General features: G+C 44.6%; 1 protein-coding gene across 1 annotated transcript in view; it reads right to left on the minus strand.

The window, feature by feature from the left end:
* Window positions 1–18,078, minus strand: part of PLXNC1 (plexin C1) — a 142,446-nt gene that overhangs the window by 38,950 nt on the left and 85,418 nt on the right. Inside the window, exons 12-20 of the mRNA XM_032646827.1 lie at window positions 17,030–17,117; window positions 13,582–13,785; window positions 13,280–13,465; window positions 10,807–10,909; window positions 7,831–7,932; window positions 7,426–7,529; window positions 3,702–3,740; window positions 3,368–3,492; window positions 2,159–2,357 (exon numbers count right to left, since the gene is read on the minus strand). Of these exons, the coding sequence (XP_032502718.1) occupies window positions 2,159–2,357; window positions 3,368–3,492; window positions 3,702–3,740; window positions 7,426–7,529; window positions 7,831–7,932; window positions 10,807–10,909; window positions 13,280–13,465; window positions 13,582–13,785; window positions 17,030–17,117 (1,150 nt within the window). The remainder of the gene's footprint in view (window positions 1–2,158; window positions 2,358–3,367; window positions 3,493–3,701; window positions 3,741–7,425; window positions 7,530–7,830; window positions 7,933–10,806; window positions 10,910–13,279; window positions 13,466–13,581; window positions 13,786–17,029; window positions 17,118–18,078) is intronic.

Raw genomic sequence — 18,078 nt, forward strand, 5'->3', positions numbered from 1 at the left:
ACAGCGGAGGAAGTTACCTGGAGGTCACAGTGCTCGTGGCACCCAGGCCGATGTTTGGGAGGATGGGTAGAGCAGGAGGGCCAGGCCGTCAGAGTCCCACACCCCTTGGGCACCTGGCTGGGGAGGTCCGGCCCTGCACGCCAGAGGGAATTATTCCACTGAAAACGAAAGTATCGCCGATGGGCCGAATGCCACTTCCTCCCAGGGAGCACGCTGGCCCCTCACCACCCCAAGTGCTCAAGACACTCCTGAGTCAGCACTGCAAAACCTTGACGAGGAATCCTCTGCTCAAGGGGGCCATTTGGACTCAGAGCGCAGATTCTGGGGACGCCTCGCCTTTTTAACGCCCAAGAGCAGCAAGGGCAAGGCTCTGACTAGCCTTCAAGGGCTCAGAAAAAGAATCACAAGGTCCCAGAGAAAGAACTGGAAAGGAATTTAAAACCAATGGCCAAGCGCCTCATTTGGTGGGTAGAGAACGGATGCCCAGATGGAAAGGGCCGTACCTGGAGCCACGCAGCAAGCTGGGGCCGAGATGAACTTACAGCCCGAACCTGCTGCTTCTAACCAAGAGTCCTAGGCCAGCGCTCCTTCTACTGCCCCCAGGTTCTCAAAGGCAGGGCGGTGCAATCACCTGCAGGAACTTGGAAACGTCGACTACTGCGCCCCACCCTGAGCTTCTGATTCAGTGGCACGGTAGGTGGTGAGGCAGGAGCTGCCTTTTGAGACTAAGACCCAGGAACTGGGTGAGGGTCCTGCTGCCTCTGTTTCGGAGCAGCTGCGGCTGAGGCTAGGATGGGGGGAGCCAAAAATATTCACCCCAGAAATAAGCGCTCCACATCTCCCCAAAGTGTATGATGATGTATTCCAAGTAAACAGCAAAGAAGGCAGATTTCATTAATCTTAATAAATAGGCATTGCCTTGGGAGAGAAAAGGGTTGGTTAAAAAAAAAAAAAGGTTGTGCATCTACTTGTAAGATTACATTAAACATTAAACTAAGCACAGTCTATTTAAGGCGCTGCTTTTTGGATCTAAACTTAAGTAGCACTGTTAAAACCTGTGGTATAGCAGTGTATCTTATTCAAACTTTAATTAGATTTCAGAACTAGCTACAAACACACAGTTATTCAGTTCTGCTGGAATCTGGATGGCTGGTGAAATTGAAGAAGGATAAGAACGTCCTGCACCAGGGGCCTCGGAGGGCTGAACGAAGCCTGGGTTCAACAGAACACACTTCTTTTCCTACTACTATTTCATCATAATAATGGGCATCATTTATGGAGTGCTTACTCAGTGCCAAGCAATTGCATACATTTTCTCATCAGTGCTTCAGAACAGCCCTAAAATATTCTTCCTCCAGTTGTACAGGTTATAAACCCAAGGCTCAGGCAGGTCAAGGAACCTGCCTGGGGCCTCTGGTAAGCGGTGGAGTCTAGATTCAAACCGGGCAGTGGGCTCCAGGGCCTATCCTCTTAACCAATGGAATATGTGCCAAGTCCACATTTGAAGAGATTTTAAGATTCAATTAGATTATAACCATGTTCACTTAACTGTAACAAAGTGAACTCAAGGGGTGGGCGGCTTTTTGGAGACTTGCTTTCATATGGGATAACTGGTTGGAATTGAACGTCATTAGCTTACAGAGAGCGTAGTGGTAGGTAAATGGCTATTTCCAAGATGCTTCAGGGGCCCTGAAAACAGTGTGTTTCCATCAGCATTTGAAATATGCCCTCCACTCAGCACACGTTAATTAACCGCGTGAAGGTGGATGCAGAAGTCAAGGGGTATAAAGTTTCAGTTATGTAAGGTAAGTTCTAGAAATCTATCGTACGACATTGTGCCAATAGATGACACTGTTTTGTACACTGAAAAATCTGTTGAGAGGGTAGGTCTCACGTTAATTGTTCTCGCTACAATAACATGTTTAAAAAGTCTTACTCGAGGAAATTCTAAATGAATTGTACTTGGCTAGGCCGGTTACCGCAAAAACAGATTTTATTTTCCCCTCCACGTGCTCCTAGTAAGGACCAAGACTAACAGTGGTTAAATGCTGACGCCACGGAGTGCTCAGGATTTATCCTGGCAAAGACATCAGCACCTGCTACAAACAGCTGCCTGTACAGTCTTAGCTCTGACGCCGCCGAGGGGTGCGACACTTACCCGCAGAAAACCAGAAAGGCAGACGGACATCCAGTTTGTGAGGAGCTTCTCCACCACGGACTCTGTGCGTCTCAGCATGAGCTTAGGCTGCATGTTACTGCACTGCTCCATCAAGTCCCTGGTCAGCACCTCGAGGATGCTGGTTAGGTAGACCAGCTTAGTTTGCAGTGCAATGGTTAAGAAGGAAGCAAACAGACACCTATTTAAAAACAGAGCCTTGGTTACAACGGCCAAGACACGGAAGCAACCTAAGTGTCCATCAACAGACGGATGGATCAGAAGATGTGGTACATATATACAAGGGAATACTCTTCAGCCCTAAAAAGAAGGAAATCCTGCCGTTGGCAGCAACATGGATGGACCTTGAGGGCATCATGCGAAGTGAAATAGAGAAAGACAAATACTGTATGATCTCACTTATATGTGGGATCTGAAAAAAAAACGAAACAAACCTCAAACTCAGAAAGAGAGATCATATTTGTGGCTATCGTGCTGTACACCTTAAACCTATACAGTGCTGTATGTCAATTATATCTCAATAAAACTGAAAGAGAAAAAAAAAGAAGATATACAGATGATGGAAAAAAAGCATATTGAAAAAAAAACCAGAGTCTTGATTAAGCAGGTTAGTCATCAGCTGTGGCTTGCTCGGTGCTGACAGCAGTTTCCAAGGAAACCTGAGGGGTCAGGCAATGGGATGCTAACGGGGTGCTGCCCTGTGGGTGCTTTTTTTTAACATCTAAGTTTCAACTACCTTTGTCCTCGATCCATAAAAACCACACAGCAATGTTAACTTCCGGTCATTTTATATGGTTTTCAGCATTCTCTAGTTTACTTTAAACTAGAGCGGTAACAAGAAGTGAATGTCTTCCCTGAATTTTCAGGGTGTTTTTAAAAATAGAAAACAGCACACTTCTGCTTTTTGACTCAGGACTCATGTGTTTTCTTGGTATTGGGTTTTTTTAGGGTGCTTTTTGAGGGGGGGTGTCACATGTGTGTGTGTCTTCAAAATAGAATTTGTGTTAGAGCGTTGTGATCTGAAATGGAAAGAAACATCAGGACTGCATGGTGACCCAAATCAACCAGCCTCTGGAGAGATGCATGTCCTCAGATACCAAGCTCAGGTTGTAGTTCCGAAACAAAATGAGAGGCTCAGGTTTTATTCTTTCTACTTAATGGCTTTCAAAATATAAACAAATGGGCTGATACCTGTCCTTCACTGAAAAGTTCTTCTGCTTTTCAAGAGTGTGGATGACAGTAACAAGGAAACTTTTATTACAAATTAGGGCATCCAAAGCCGTGAGACTTTCATTCTTGTTGTTGGCATCTCTGTTCTGAAAAAAATATAACATAATATAGATAATATATAAACTTAAAGTTAGAAAGTAGATCCACAATGGGTTTTCCAAGACAATGAATTATTTAATATCAAATTCGTGATCCCAAAATACCCACAGTAACAATTCAAAGTAATAATGGAGATGATGATAACACTATGAAAGTCAGGCAGTCATGAGCGGAAAATGAAAACTTACAGACTTACATGCATATCTTCAGTGAAGATGTGTGTGAAGCCACCTGACTGAGAGGAAGGAGACACTTTTATTATTCATAACAACCAAAGGAAATGAAGAGTGTATTTTTGTTACAATACCTGAGTCCATTTTAATAAAGTAGAGACACTATTTGCTAATCTGAAGAGCCCCTGGGCTTATGTTCACAGCACATCTTCTACATAATAAATAATTGTTCAGCTCTCAAGAAACACCAGTGACTTCTGAGAGCCTCTAAGAATATCTATCATTGCATCAGTTCCGGTTTTGGTAGGTGAAGGCATCTCACACTTTAAAAGAACTGACTCAAAAGTTAAAGAAGTGGTAGTGAAAGATTATGCAAACGTACAGACCACTCCTCAAGCAATTTACCTTCTAAGGATAAATACTGAGTTGTGTCGGTAAGTTTATACAAGTCTTAGCTTAGAAGCATTTACTGTCTGGATACACATTGTTATTCAAGAAGGGGTGGAGAGGGGTGAGTAAAAGCTAGAACCTGGAGTCAAACAACTTGGGTTCCAATCCTGGTTTTATCACCTGCTGGTCACATGACTTCGGACAAGTCATTTAACCTCTCTGTGCCTGACTTTCCTCATCTGAAGAACGGGAACAATAATGATTCTCACCTCACGGGTTAGGTGTGAAAATAAAATGAATGAATGCACAGTAAGTTCTTCATGTCAGCTATCATTATCGGGTTTTTTTTTTTTTTTTAATCACTAATTTACAGCAAACTAGACCACAATGCTGTTGCCCTGCTGGTTTCTAAAAACATTTTAAAGTGTTATGCTCTGTAGCTCTTGAATATAAACTCTGGGGTTTCCTTTAATGTACAATATCATAAATCATATTGGAATTAAATGACTAAATTTTAAAAAGCATGCTAACACTTTAAATGAGTCAACAGTATGAAAATATAAATTCAAACATTCATTTCTTTAAAAATTTTTTGGTAATACTTGAAACTTTGGGCTATTGTTATATCTTATTTAAGTAAATTTCTTCTGCAGAGAATTTTTGCCTTATAGTTTCAAATTTGTTAGCCCAAGTAGAAGACCTCAAACTATTACCTCATACTCTCCCCTGGTAATAAGCAGAAAAATCAGACCCTGGGTTTGCAGTTTCTAGTTCCTCATATTTTTCTGCTGAACCAACCTTATGCCAATAGGCAATTTAAACAGATTGAGGACTTCCCTGGTGGCGCAGCGGTTAAGAATCCGCCTGCCAATGCAGGGGACACGGGTTCGAGCCCTGGTCCGGGAAGATCCCACATGCCGCAGAACAACTAAGCCTGTGCGCCACGACTACTAAGCCTGCGCTCTAGAGCCCATGAGCCACAACTACTGAGCCCACGAGCCACAACTACTGAAGCCCGTGCGCCTAGAGCTCGTGCTCCACAACAAGAGAAGCCACCGCAATGAGAAGCCCGTGCACCGCAACGAAGACGCAACGCAGCCAAAAATTAATTAATTAAAGAAAAAACTTAAAAAAAATAAACAGATTGATTCTTGACCTTAAATAGGGAAATACCGCTCTGGCTCCCTGGGTTCCAATGTTCCTTCCTCCTTTCATTCAAATTCTTCTCCTCTAGGTGGTTAGGTGCTCCGCTTACCCTTATTTCTTCTATTTTCAGCACGACAAAGTTGCCAATATAATGAAAAGCAAGGCTTTAAAAGCCAAAAACCAACTAGCAGGGCAAAGAACTACCGGTAATGCCTTGGTCTCTGAGAAGCTACCATCTCCTCTGGGCTTTGCCTATTGTTAACCGAGTAGGTGTTGATCACCCAGGGTCTCCCTCCGCCACCCAACCTCCAGGCCTAGAGGATGTGGCTCCTGATCTATCAGTAAAGGGCCTCTCAACAGCAGGACCTACCTTCAGCCTAGAATGCATTTCAACTGGTGTTGTTCTAATGGAGTATCTTCCCTTGTTCTCTAGATCTTTTCTTAATTGTGACAAATTCAGTTTTAACTGAGGTCTTCTCAATAGGGTTCTGAAAAATGTATGCCTGTCCTTCCTGTGTCTTCTTCTGACATCAGTTTCTATAGCTTTCCCAGTTGTCTTTCAAGATTCTACATAACCCTGAGTTAAAGCAGTTTGACTTCTTGCACCTCCCTCTTCTGAGATACCACAGCATTGTTCCTAGGAATTTTTTTTTTTTTAAACACTCACAACAGCATTCCTTTGCATTCGTCACTCTATCTTGCTCTTGATAACCGAATTTAGAAGACAGAAAACTTTTTCTTTCAGGCCACAGATTACTCTCTTTAGCACTCAAGGGCCATCATTAACTATAAAAGCCCACAGAGTACTCCTGTAGATGGTAGAAACCTCTTCTTCTATTGCTATTAAATTCTTAATGGGGATCTCAGATAGCTGGGAAATAGGACTCTTGGTGCAACCTTTGCTGAGGCCCTGCACAGTCATCATGATTCAGGCAATTAAACTCCCCTCCCTAGGCAGTATTCTGCCATAGAAATGAAGGAGGTGGTAAATGGCAAGTCTTGGTGCCTGCTATTATTGGAGGATAACTTAAAAAAAAATACAAGTACTAAAAGCTAAAGTCTTATTTCTAGCCTTCTTGATTTACAACACTAAGGCTTGGACAAAAAAAAAGAAAATATGGTGGGTGTTTTATGGAGGTATCTCACCCTCCAGACACAGCATCACATATCATGGTGTCCGCTTCTAGAATTAGAGAGAAACTGGAAATTGCTTACTGCATGTGTCTGGGTTTCTGAACTCTAGGCTTCTGGCCAAGTGTAGCTGAGAAGCTGATGGTAAGGTGATACAAGCTCTCTTTTGGCCTGGAGAGATTTCTGGCTTTGCCTAGAAGTCTAGATTTAAATGTAATATGTAATTGGTGTTGATGTGTTCCAGAGCTTGGGCCTTGCTGTGGTCACCAGTTCTGGACAAAAAAAAAAAACACGGCAATATGGAGGAACTGGGGTACCGGGACTTGGAGGTGATGGTAGGAGGATGAGGGTACCTCGCCAAAGACTTGGGAGGGTAAATGAGGAAGGCTATGTGAGCGGGTGAGAAAATGGAGGTGTTAGAACGTGAGACCGAAAACCCAAAGGGTTAAGTAGACTACTCCTCGGATCCTAGAACAAATTAATTAAACATTTCATGCAGCTATTTCTACTAAATGAGGATGACACAAACTGATCAGCTGAAGAATAACTGCTGGAGAGAACCATAAAAACTCTACATTGCTAAAAATGGCTGTTATTAACTCGGATTCTACACGTGTCTACTTTTCTCCCTCTTGGCCAACAGTACTTTTCATTTCCAGTTGAGAAGTAATAGTGGATAATCTAGTAGCCGCAATGTAAGTCATGCAGATAAACACAACAAACTGGCCAGCCCACAATTTATTGATTTTTAAATAAACTAGCTCACTTCCCAGCTACAAGTTCAGTTCTAAACTGGTAGGAAAATAAAGCAAAAAAATCATCACTTTGAACTTGTGTCCCTCCTAGGTTTTTGTTACCGGACAACGAGTAATTGCCAGTGACCCATCACTGCTTTGTACCCTAATCAATCCAATTAATAGTTATCCTCCTCCCCGCTCTGCGGAGATTTAAGCCATTATTCTGTACCAAGCACATTATCTACCGCTGCCTTGGAAGGAAACGCCAGTTTTGACAGTAGCAACAAGCACCTTCATTATTATTCAAGACTCAACCTTAGGAATATGATCAATGCTCTTTTACCTCAGGGAAGAAAGTTCTCAGAGCAAAATGTTTGTAGTCAAGGAAGGGAACAGTTCCAAAACTATCAACCACGTCCAATTTATCCATCTGCAGCTCAGCAAAGCCTGCAAAACAGAATCCCAAGAGCAATATTTTAACTCAGAAAACAACGGATGAGATCTTCTGCTGTTTTGTCTAACACGGAGTATGACCTTGGTTTTCATTAAAGAAGAAACAGTAGATAATTACTTGGTTGGCTGCAGAGAAGAGCTGAAATAAAACACAAAGCCAGGCCTAGACCCTGCTCTTCAGTTGTCTTCTATTATACAAACAGCTCTCATTACTGTGGCTGGTTCCATTTAAGGGTTAAAAAAATAAAAAATAAAAAAGGGCTTGTTTTTCTACAAATAAAATTTTGGAGCCTACCGTCACGTATCTCTTTCCGGAGCTCACTCTCCAGGAGCTCCAGCTGTTGGCTCTGTTTGCGACTCAGTTCCTTCGATTTGTGCCTGGTCACTCCCACAGCCGCTGTGGAGACAGAGATCCAGCATGAGACTGACAAAAAGGAAAACAGAACCAACCTTTACAGTCCTTTACAGAGGAGGCGGCGGAGGGAGAGCGAGAAAGGCTAGCCTGGAAGAGGTGGAATTTCTAAGAAGAAAGATTCCCAGTGAGGGGTCACTCTACAGATGAAGATGCTCAAATGCAACAGAAAAACCCCAAAAAACCCCTACTCGTCTTCAAAGTAAAAAACTAAATCCAATAACCTTCACTTGTAACCAAAGATCCCAGCTGGCTGAAAAGGAATGAAGCAAGCCAAGTTTCCCTACAGCCACAGGCCACTTAATATTGTTCTGTTCTTTTTTAATGTTTCTAAACATCCCTAGAGAAATAAAGTTGAGCCTTAAATGCAGAAAAAACCCCACACATCCACAGTGAGTTACATGAGCCAAACTTGCATAGATCAAATGGGGTGACAGGATGAGTGGTCCCCAGTGAACCCTTGTATCTGGATATTGCTTCTTTCTCCACTTTATTTTGCTTCTAACTATGCTGTAGATGCAGTAAACCGAACAAGTTCGGCACTCGGGTTCATGTCCCCGCTCTGCCATTAACTAGCTGTGCGACCTCAGGTAAGTTCCTTAGCATCTCTGTGCCTGGATGCCTTATCTATGAAAGTGCCTGCCTCCTTGTGACACTGACAGGATTCTAGGAAGTAACTCACAGAAAACATTTAGATCTTATTTTTAAAAAAGAATATGTAGCAATTGTCGACTCATTATTATTCTCGAAAGTTTTTCCTCTTTTAATAGAAATTTCATGATAAAAGGATCCTGCTAGATGTGAATGATGCTGGAGGAAACAAAATTCAATACAGCTGTGTGCTGGACCACTTCATAAAGTCAACAGTCTTAGTCATAACGTGCATCATGCATCTTCAAGAGAGGGTGGAGCAGGCAGGGATTCTCAAATTTGCTTGACTATGGAGCCCTCTTTCCAGGAGCATCACTTGGGACTGCTGGCACTCAGACCACCCTTTAGGCAGCACCAGCTCACTGCTTGAAAATGGAGCTAGCAGGCCACGTCCACAAAGCAGTGAGTTTTTCCTGGCTGAAATCTCCAGGGGAAGCTACAGGGGGTGTTTTGTAGGTGGCAGCCTTAGGCCAGGTGTGTATAGTGTTTTCACTAATGATGTGATCGATGGTCTGAAGAGTACACTTACTCAAGCTGCTAAGGACACATGCCTCCATGGAATCATGGTAAGAAGGGGAGGAGAATTTTAAACAGCTTTGCAGATACCAATGAAACCAAAAGTGATGTGTCAGATGGAGCCCACTTCGCCTGAAAGAGCATAAACAATCTCTACCAACAAAGTGAAGGGAGAGGAATGAAGATTCGCAGAGAGCCCAGGAAGAGACCAGAGGTTTCTGGGAAGTCACAAAGTAGATGTGACTCCATGATGAGACTGCTCTACCTACAGCTGCCTGACAGCAGCGGATTCTCAAAATCGAGCTCAGCGTTTAGAATTTACAAGTAATCTTCTTATTCGAAGCCAGCACCGGCCAGGACTTTATTAAAATATCAGGCCCGGTACCCCAATAAAGATGTTAAAAAAATAAAATATCAGGCCCAATTCTGGATTCTAGATGCATTAATAGTGGTGGATAACTTGGAGAGAGCTTTTAAAAATACCTGAAATGATCATCAATGGTACAAAACAGGGTCTCTGCAAAATGAATTCATTCCATTAGACTAGTTAACAATACACATAAGTCCTTCCTTCACTGGACTGGGAACTAGCCAAGAGAAAGGACCAGGACTGAACTCATCTTCCCTAAGTCCAAAGCCTTGCACAGTTATCAGCAACATAACAGGTGCTCAATAAACGTCAGGTAAGTGCGTGCAGGGATGGATGAATGAGTGAGTGAGTGAGTGAGTATACGGAAGGAGACCTTAGCAACTATTAACCGAAAACCATTAGAGAGGCGATGCCTGCGTTAAATCAAGGAATATGATGGGCTCCATAGCTGTGGAGGAGAGTTCTCTTTTTTAAGGAGGACAAGAGGAAACAGACTTGAAATGAAAAGCAGCTCAGAAACAGAGGTCAAAAACTGAATGGCTACAGGGACCAGGTCCTCAGATGAGGTAAGTGGCCTGGGTGGAGACAGTAGGGAGTGGTGGAGACTATGGCAAAAGCTCAGTGAACACCTGCCCTCTCTCTAGGGGTAGCTGCTCCTCAGCTCCAGAAAACTGATGTTATGGAAAAATTAGGATCCAATGATCCAGATCTTTCTAATTTTCAAGAGTCGCCTAATTTTAAAATGTTGTCAATTACTTCAAATTTTTAAAAATGCTACGTGGGCCAAACAAAACACATCGGTTGGCCAGATTTCACCCAGTGAGCAACCACCATGGGATCACTGTGCTCGGATGAGCCTTGGAACATTTTAATAGATGGTACAGATCACACTTCCAAAACACATTTCTGCCAGGAAAAGACAGGGCTGGGGTAGGGGTGAGGGGCGGGGTGTGCTGGGATGAGAAGGCAGGATGAGATGACCAAGTCCTTGGAGCCCAAAATCCCAGAGGAATTCTGAGGAAATAATGTAAATGGGACATCTGTCATCACAATTCACAGGTTCAGGGAAGCAAAGTGGATTATATTTCTCAAACACCAAGATACCAACCATCTTTGTAATCCAGCCTTTTATTAGTGAAGCATCCTAAAAAATGTTTAGAAAGCCCTCAACGTGTACCTGTTAGTCCTTTTCCAAAGTTTTGATCTGGGTTTTCATCCATTGATACTTAACTGAAGCAAACAGCCCCTGAAGGCTGAAAGCCTTCCTGCCTGCCGAGGCCCCAGGGAATAATTTCTCTGACAAAATTAAACAGGGCACTTACCAAAAATGACAATCACTAGCAAGACGGGAAGCCCAATCAGAAAATACCAAGTGGAAATAACCGATTCCCGCTCGACGTAGAGTTCCAGGTTTCCCAGTTTGACCTAAGGGGACAAAGAGGTGGGGTCGAGGTGGGGACCACATCTAGGTACACAACTTTTCCCCCCAAATGGTTTTCTCCAAGATACAAAAAGAGGTGGCAAGCTAGGTAGGATATCCGAGTTCAAGTCCCGTCTCTGGGCAGACTAGCTATGTGAATTTCAGCCAATCAAGAACATTCCCTGTGCCTTGGTTTCTGGATTCAGCTCCAATCAGTTGCGGGGCTAGACCTACAGATTTTACACTTTGGTCCTCTTTGCCCTGGGGCTTTTAAACTGCAGGAATGGGGGCGATAAAGAGGTAGTAACCTGTGGGTAAGACACCCTCTTACCCCTGGACTAAGGAAGTAATCCAACTTTTTAACCTCTTCTACATCTTGTGTTTTCTTGATGGGCCTATTTTGAAGGAAGCATTCTGTGGGAAAAACCAGTTTGGCAATGCTGCCAGGATGATCCCTGAGGGGCTTTTCCAATTTTAGGTTTTGATTATAAAAGTTTGTAAAACTTGTAAAGGGAAAAACTCTGTATCAAGCCTTATTTTTGCATTGACATACATATAAGTATTGAGGAACATTACCATCCTGGGAGCCACGCCTGCCCCTGTGGAAGTATCTGTGCAAAGTGGCTAGAGTGCAGACTCCAGGCCCAGACAGCCCAGGTTCTAAGTCCCAGTCCAGAGAATGAACCTGGGCCCTCGGCAGTGAGAACACGAGTCCTAACCACTGGACCGCCAGGGAGCTCCCCCTTGCTGTCCTTCCCAGCTGTAGGAGCTTGCGTGAGTCACCTATCCGTGTAGCTCTCACTTTCCCCATCTCTAAAATGGCATGCTGTTACGCCTCTTCGGAGGGTTGTCGTGAAGATGAAACGTGCCGGCATTTGTTTGTAAGCAAGTTCCTGGCACTCCCGCTCAGAGCTCTCCAGCGGACTCCTGGAGCTCAGAGCCAAGTCCTCACAATGACCCCCAATTGGCTCTCCATGCTCCCCCCGTTAATGCTCTCACCTCCTTGGAATACTCCCCGCATTGTTCCTTCCACTCCGCCACACTGGTCTCCCTGTTGCCCTTTAACAGCACCAGGGAGGCTCCTGACCCAGGAACTTTGCAACCTGTGGTTCCCTTTGCCTAGAACACTCTACCCCAGATGGCCCACAGCTCATGCCTCTCGTATCCCTGAGGTCCTGATTCAAATGTCGTCTTTACAGGGAGCCCTTTTCTGGCCACCATCGTAAACCTTGCAGCACTGCCCCTCACCTCCTGCTTCATTTTTCTTCATAACAGTTACCACCATCTAACACATCTTCAATTTATTTTCTATACTACCTGCCTTTTTAGGTAAGATCCATAAAGGCAGATATTCTGGGGGGTGGGGGGGCAGGCGGGTCTGTTTTCTTCTCTGCTATGTCCCTATGTCCCAGTGCAGGCACTCAGGAACTAGTCCTGGATAATGAAGGATGCTACCATTTGCTCTTCTCAACTAACCAGACACGTGGGATCCCTTGTGAGTTTAGTTGCTGTTATTCATGTTATAATTATTATGACCCTCTTTACCGTATAACAGACGGACCAAGGGAGGTTCAGCTAAAGCCAACTTATCTAAGGCCACACAGCTATTAACTGGTGCAGCTGAGACACAAACACATTTTTTGTTTTGCCTTCCAGTTGATGTTCTTTTTTCTTATCCTTTACCCAATTACTTATGACTCTAGATCATAAAGCGTTTTGGCGGGGGGGATATAGACTGTGCAGAGTCTCATACGGCATGAACACTATGTTTCTAATATGTTTCCCTTCACCACGGTCTCCTGTCTTTATTGTGGGACATAAATATACCAGTGATGGGACGGACCCTCAAACAAATCTGGGAAAAGATTAAATGCAGTGAGTCTGACTTCATGGTGGAGGAAGCAGCCCATGACCCACAGATTATCTGGTCCCCATTAGACTCCACTGCCGCTTTCAGTGTGCCAGGGAAGCCCCCATTCTGAGTGTCTGCCAAGACATGCCACCCCTGCGTTTGGGCAAAGAATGACAGCTCACTCGTCAATGGGTCTAGAGATTCTGCTGCAGACGCTGTGCTGCAGACGCTGTGGTCTAAACGTGTGGCTAGAACAAAAGCTATCAAGACTCATTAGTATCATAAACAATGGTGTGCTCGGTGCTTTGACATTCCAATGGCACAGGGATGGGTTCTGCAAGCTATTCTGGAGGAATAGCGTTTGGGCCTACAATACCAGCTTTGTTTATCTTCACCGAAAGTGAAGATCTAACGATCCATAAAAGATTCTATTCTGGCTTCTGGTTTAGCCAAGGAATCCCCCCTCCCCCCGCCCCACACCAAATAAGGTAAAACTGACGGGTAGGCCTGTCAGGCAACCTACGCGAACTTTCTTGGAAGAGGTGGCGATGCTGTTTGCCGCAGTGATGCCTTTAATTTTGCAGAAGATGGTGGTGAGATCTTGATTTCTAGTAATATTTTCAAAACTGCAATTTAATTGCTCATTTTCTCCATGAAAGAGAGTAATTTCAATGTCTTTCTTGGAAATGTTGAAGTTATCATTTTCTTTCTGTGAAAAACAAGGTGAAGATGAAGAAATCACGGCGTGTGTGGAAACTCACAAACATAAGACACCTTTCCTGTGGAGGGGAGCACATCCTCCCACCCGAAATGAGAGAGACATACTTGAATTTTGACTTCCAATTCTGTGTCCACCTCAGGCTCAGCCCGGTACCCTGTAAATCTGGGGTCGTCAAGGTACTGCAAGCTTCCACAATCCAAGTAGGTCTCCTGGACCCTGAGCTTCACAGTGACATTCGTACGCCCTTTTGAACTCTTTAAACTGGGGGCTAAAAATCTGCAGTGAGTCGCCATACAATATTCAGAGACCTGAGGGAGAAGGAAAGAGCATTTTGACAGCTTCGTTAATGAATTTCAGCTCTGGGATTGAAGAGCTAAGCGACCTGGGCAACTGAACCTCTCTGTGCCTCTGTTTTCTCCTCTGTAAAATGGGGATAACGGTATACCCACCTCATGGGGTTGAATTAACTCTAAATTAAATGAGATGAGGTCTCACTAAATTAAATGAGAATATCCATGCAAAAATGCTTACAAATCCACGCAAAAAAGCACTCGACAAATGCTAATATGATTATTAATATTATTAGTAATAATGAAAGGAGAAGGTGATACAATAGGAAAAAAGGGTACTCGGAAGAGAAGTCGGCTAGAGAAAGGGGAAGACTGCACCAGTGGGCCTGTGTGTCCTTCAAGACGTCAAGGCTGAGTCCTGGGAAACTACAGGAAGGGAAGAGCCAGTTCTTCGGCAAGGCTGGCTGCAGGCTTGCGTCTGCAGGCTCGATCACTCTGTGTTGGCGAACCCCTGTGCTTTAGCAGAAATCACTAACCGCAAGAGGAAAAGGCTTTGCAGGCCTAACAAAAAGGAGAGGAAGACAAAAGTAAAAGGGACAACACGGCTCCCACGGAAGAAAGAGCATGAAGATGGGAAACCACGCAGAAAGGGTGGCCCACTTTACAGGCTTATTTAAAACAAACAAGCGAACGCAGATACCGTCATTTTCAGGTGTGCAGGCAGTTGGGCAGAGAAAGCTGCTGGGAGAGGGGCGGTTGGCAAACGTTCTAAAGAAGAGCAGCTAAGACTCCTAAAAGGAAATTTGCCATTTGTTATTTGCTGTCTAACTAATGTTGGAATTTTTAAAAGGGGGTAGGAAGAAGCAACAGGCGGGAAAATCTGATGCAAAGCACTGAGATGTGGACAAGCAAAACCTCCCTTCACCTTAACGCCTTTCCAAACGACTGCCCTGAATCTCTCATTCACATCTCTGGCGACATGAAGAAAACCACAAAACCCACTGCCTCAGCCCTCTCAACAGCCGTAACCCCAGCAGGCTGGCTTTTTGCTGAAGACGCCTTCTAGAAAGATTCCTGGTGATAGGGTCACCCTAACCTCATTATTCTCTACTCTCTGAATTTCCATACCAGTGTCTTCCGAAATGCTCTTTTTCTCTAGTTTCTGGGCAACTTCTTGGCCACCTTCACTGGCCATCTTGTTTTCTTTCACTCCTTAAAATTAAGCTGTTCTGGGCTTCCCTGGTGGCGCAGTGGTTGGGAATCCGCCTGCCAATGCAGGGGACACGGGTTCAAGCCCTGGTCCGGGAAGATCCCACATGCCGCGGAGCAACGAAGCCCGTGCGCCACAACTACTGAAGCCTGCGTGCCTACAGCCCACGAGCCGCAGCTGGAGAAAGCCCGCGCGCAGCAACGGGAACGCAATGCAGCCAAAAATAAATAAATAAAATAAATAATAAATTAAAAAAAAAAAAAAATTAAGCTGTTCTGCAAGATTCCATCTCAGGCGCTCTTTTCTTCTTCCTTTGTGCCCCCACTCCCAGGATGTCGTTCACATTCTCCTTCTAACGACCATGCTACAAAGATGACCCATCATCTCCCCACCATCCCTAGATACCTGCAAGAGCATCCTTATGGGTCTCCCAGGCTTCTTTTCAGTCACTGCCTCTCCATATGATCCTATGCACCATCGCCAAAATCATCATCAAGGGTACCTATCCTCACGTCACTCCCTGCTCAAAGATCTTCAATCCCTCCCCACTGCCTACAGAGTTAAGGGCAGACTTTTCAGTCTGATCCTCTCTTCCGGCCCAGCGTGGCTTTGCAGCCGTCCCTCTGGCTCATTCCCGACCCATCCTCTCGGCTCCAGCAGAGCAGGACTCACCGATATTCCCATCAGGGGCCTGTGAGTAACTGTCTCCTCTGCCCCCCCTGCTTCTACCTGCCCAAGTCCTACCCATACCGCTCCACTCCACAGACATGCTGAAATCTGCTCTAGTTTAATTTCTCTTTCATGTGGAAACACACAGTGGGGTATCTGAGCTGGAAGGGAATCAGAGGACCTAGAACTTCAACACGGCCTGTGCGCTCAGCTTTCCATCCCAGTGTAGATTACCCGTCTCCCTCGGTGAAGGCAGTGTGACTCTCTATTTTACCTTTTGTCCCTGCAGCCAGGAAAATGTTTGGCCCACAGTAGGTGCTCAGTGAATTCTACCTGATACTGGGACAGCACTGGGGAGGGAGAGCAAGTTCACTCACAAACGCAGGCAATGCCTCTGGTAAGAGGGTCAATCTCTACGAACCACTCAACAGAATGTGTTGACATCATGGAGATGGGGCCTGGAATCAGATACAACATGAGGCTTGGAACTGGCTCTGAAGGGTGTCAGGACTCGGACATGTGTATGACAAGGCTCTAGGAGGACTTAGGAAGGCCTCCTGGACCTAGACCTGAAGCCACACTGGTTCCAAGCGGAGGCCGGGTCTGTGGCCACTAACATGCCTGCCAGCTTTGGCAGGCAGTGGTCTGGCTGGGCCTCAGAGAGGCTGTTACCTTCACATCCCTCATGAAGGAGGGACAGAAAGGGGAAGAGAGAATGGGGAGAGCCTTCGAGAAGAGCCTAGAAGTGCACTCAGAGGCCGCGACTTGTCTCTGAAGTTCATCATTTCCCGTGACGAGGCCCGTGTGTGACTCGTGTTGGGCTAAGAACTAAATGGGGCTGAGGGCCAGACCCCTGTGCGGGGACAGGAAAGGCAAGAGGAGGTGAGGTCAGAAGGAAGGCACCAAACCAGGTCAAAGAGACAAGGGCAAGAGAAGGAGAAGCACATGACAGCATCTCTGGGACTTCCACAGGTCACCTCACCTCTGAACCACAGCGTGCTCTGTGTGGTGGGACCACTACTACCTACTCTTCACAGGAATGCTCTTCCTTCCATCACACCTCAGCCACTCACAAGGCATTCTCACACGTACTCACAAACACCGTCTCATCAAGGTGACTTATTACACAGGGAGGAGACGGCAGGTCTTGTCGTATCACCTCTCTTCCCTCTGTGCCACACCTCGAAACTCTCAACTCCAAGTCTGAGGTCTTATTATTTCCGTTATAGTACAGATGGTATTTATTATAGATCATGCAACAGGTAAAAGCTTATGATAGCACAAAGGCACAGGAACAAAAAATATCCCCCAACACATCTGAGTGTGATGAAAACAAAATCATCCTTGAAAATAACTATTATTACAAAGCAGCTGAAGACTTACATTTATGTTTCCTTTTAGCTCGTGTGAAATGATTAAGTTGTCAATTACATCAAAATTTCGACCCATGATGGTTATATTTTGACCACCACTGCAAGGAAAAAAGCAATGAGAGGAGTTTCATAGATAAACACACAGGCATTTTGCATTTATGAATAAAACCATCAATTTATTCATACTCAATGTTAAACTCAGTTATGTTTGAGAGCAAATTAATAAATTTTAATTTCAAACGCACGACAGCTTTAAAAGGCTTTTCATAATACTGATAGTTTTTAAGATACATAAATATAAAAATTCAGGTTGGATCCTGTTTTTATTCTAAGAAAATGTCCAAATTCTTGTATAGAATTTTGAGTTTTGCTGTGTCATGTTTCCACATATAATTAGATCGTCAGCTGTACCTTGAAAAGATTTCACTAAATAGAATTTTGTTTGATTACTGTTTAATCTACATGAAGACTTCAATCTAACAGCTTTCAAAATCAAACTCCCAACCTACCGATTATATTTTATGTAGGGAGACAGGGAATACTTTGGACAAGGTAAAATTATAAATGACATTACAAGTCTAAATTCCTATTTGGTAAACCACATAGATAACAGTTATGTCCCATCTCTCTGAAACTAAGCCAAATAATTTCACATATTCTTAGCACATAATTGCATTTAAGCAAAGTGGTCATTAGATGTGAAACAAACAGCTGTCCACAGCTCTGGCCACCCTTTCCCGTTCACATAGGTCACTAAGACACTCATTCCAGGGGACAGGAGCCTGGATAGGTCAGCTCCATCGGCCAGCCGAGCCCATGATGACAAGACCAGGAGGTGGGCAGGAGCAGGCCCATATGTGTAGGGCAGAGGGACGACATTAAGCCCTGAACCTTCCAGCCACAAGGGGGAAGAGCTGAGCTGGCCTCACGCCAGCCTGTCACCATTACTAGAAAACCAGGCCAAGCGTGCTCCACCACCGGTCAGACTGCAGAGCCATGTTCTGCCAAGAGACACGGGCTCAGAATGTCACAGGTGACTGGACATTAAGAATCCTCATA

Source organism: Phocoena sinus, chromosome 10 (assembly GCF_008692025.1).
Source record: "Phocoena sinus isolate mPhoSin1 chromosome 10, mPhoSin1.pri, whole genome shotgun sequence".
NCBI lineage: Eukaryota > Metazoa > Chordata > Mammalia > Artiodactyla > Phocoenidae > Phocoena > Phocoena sinus.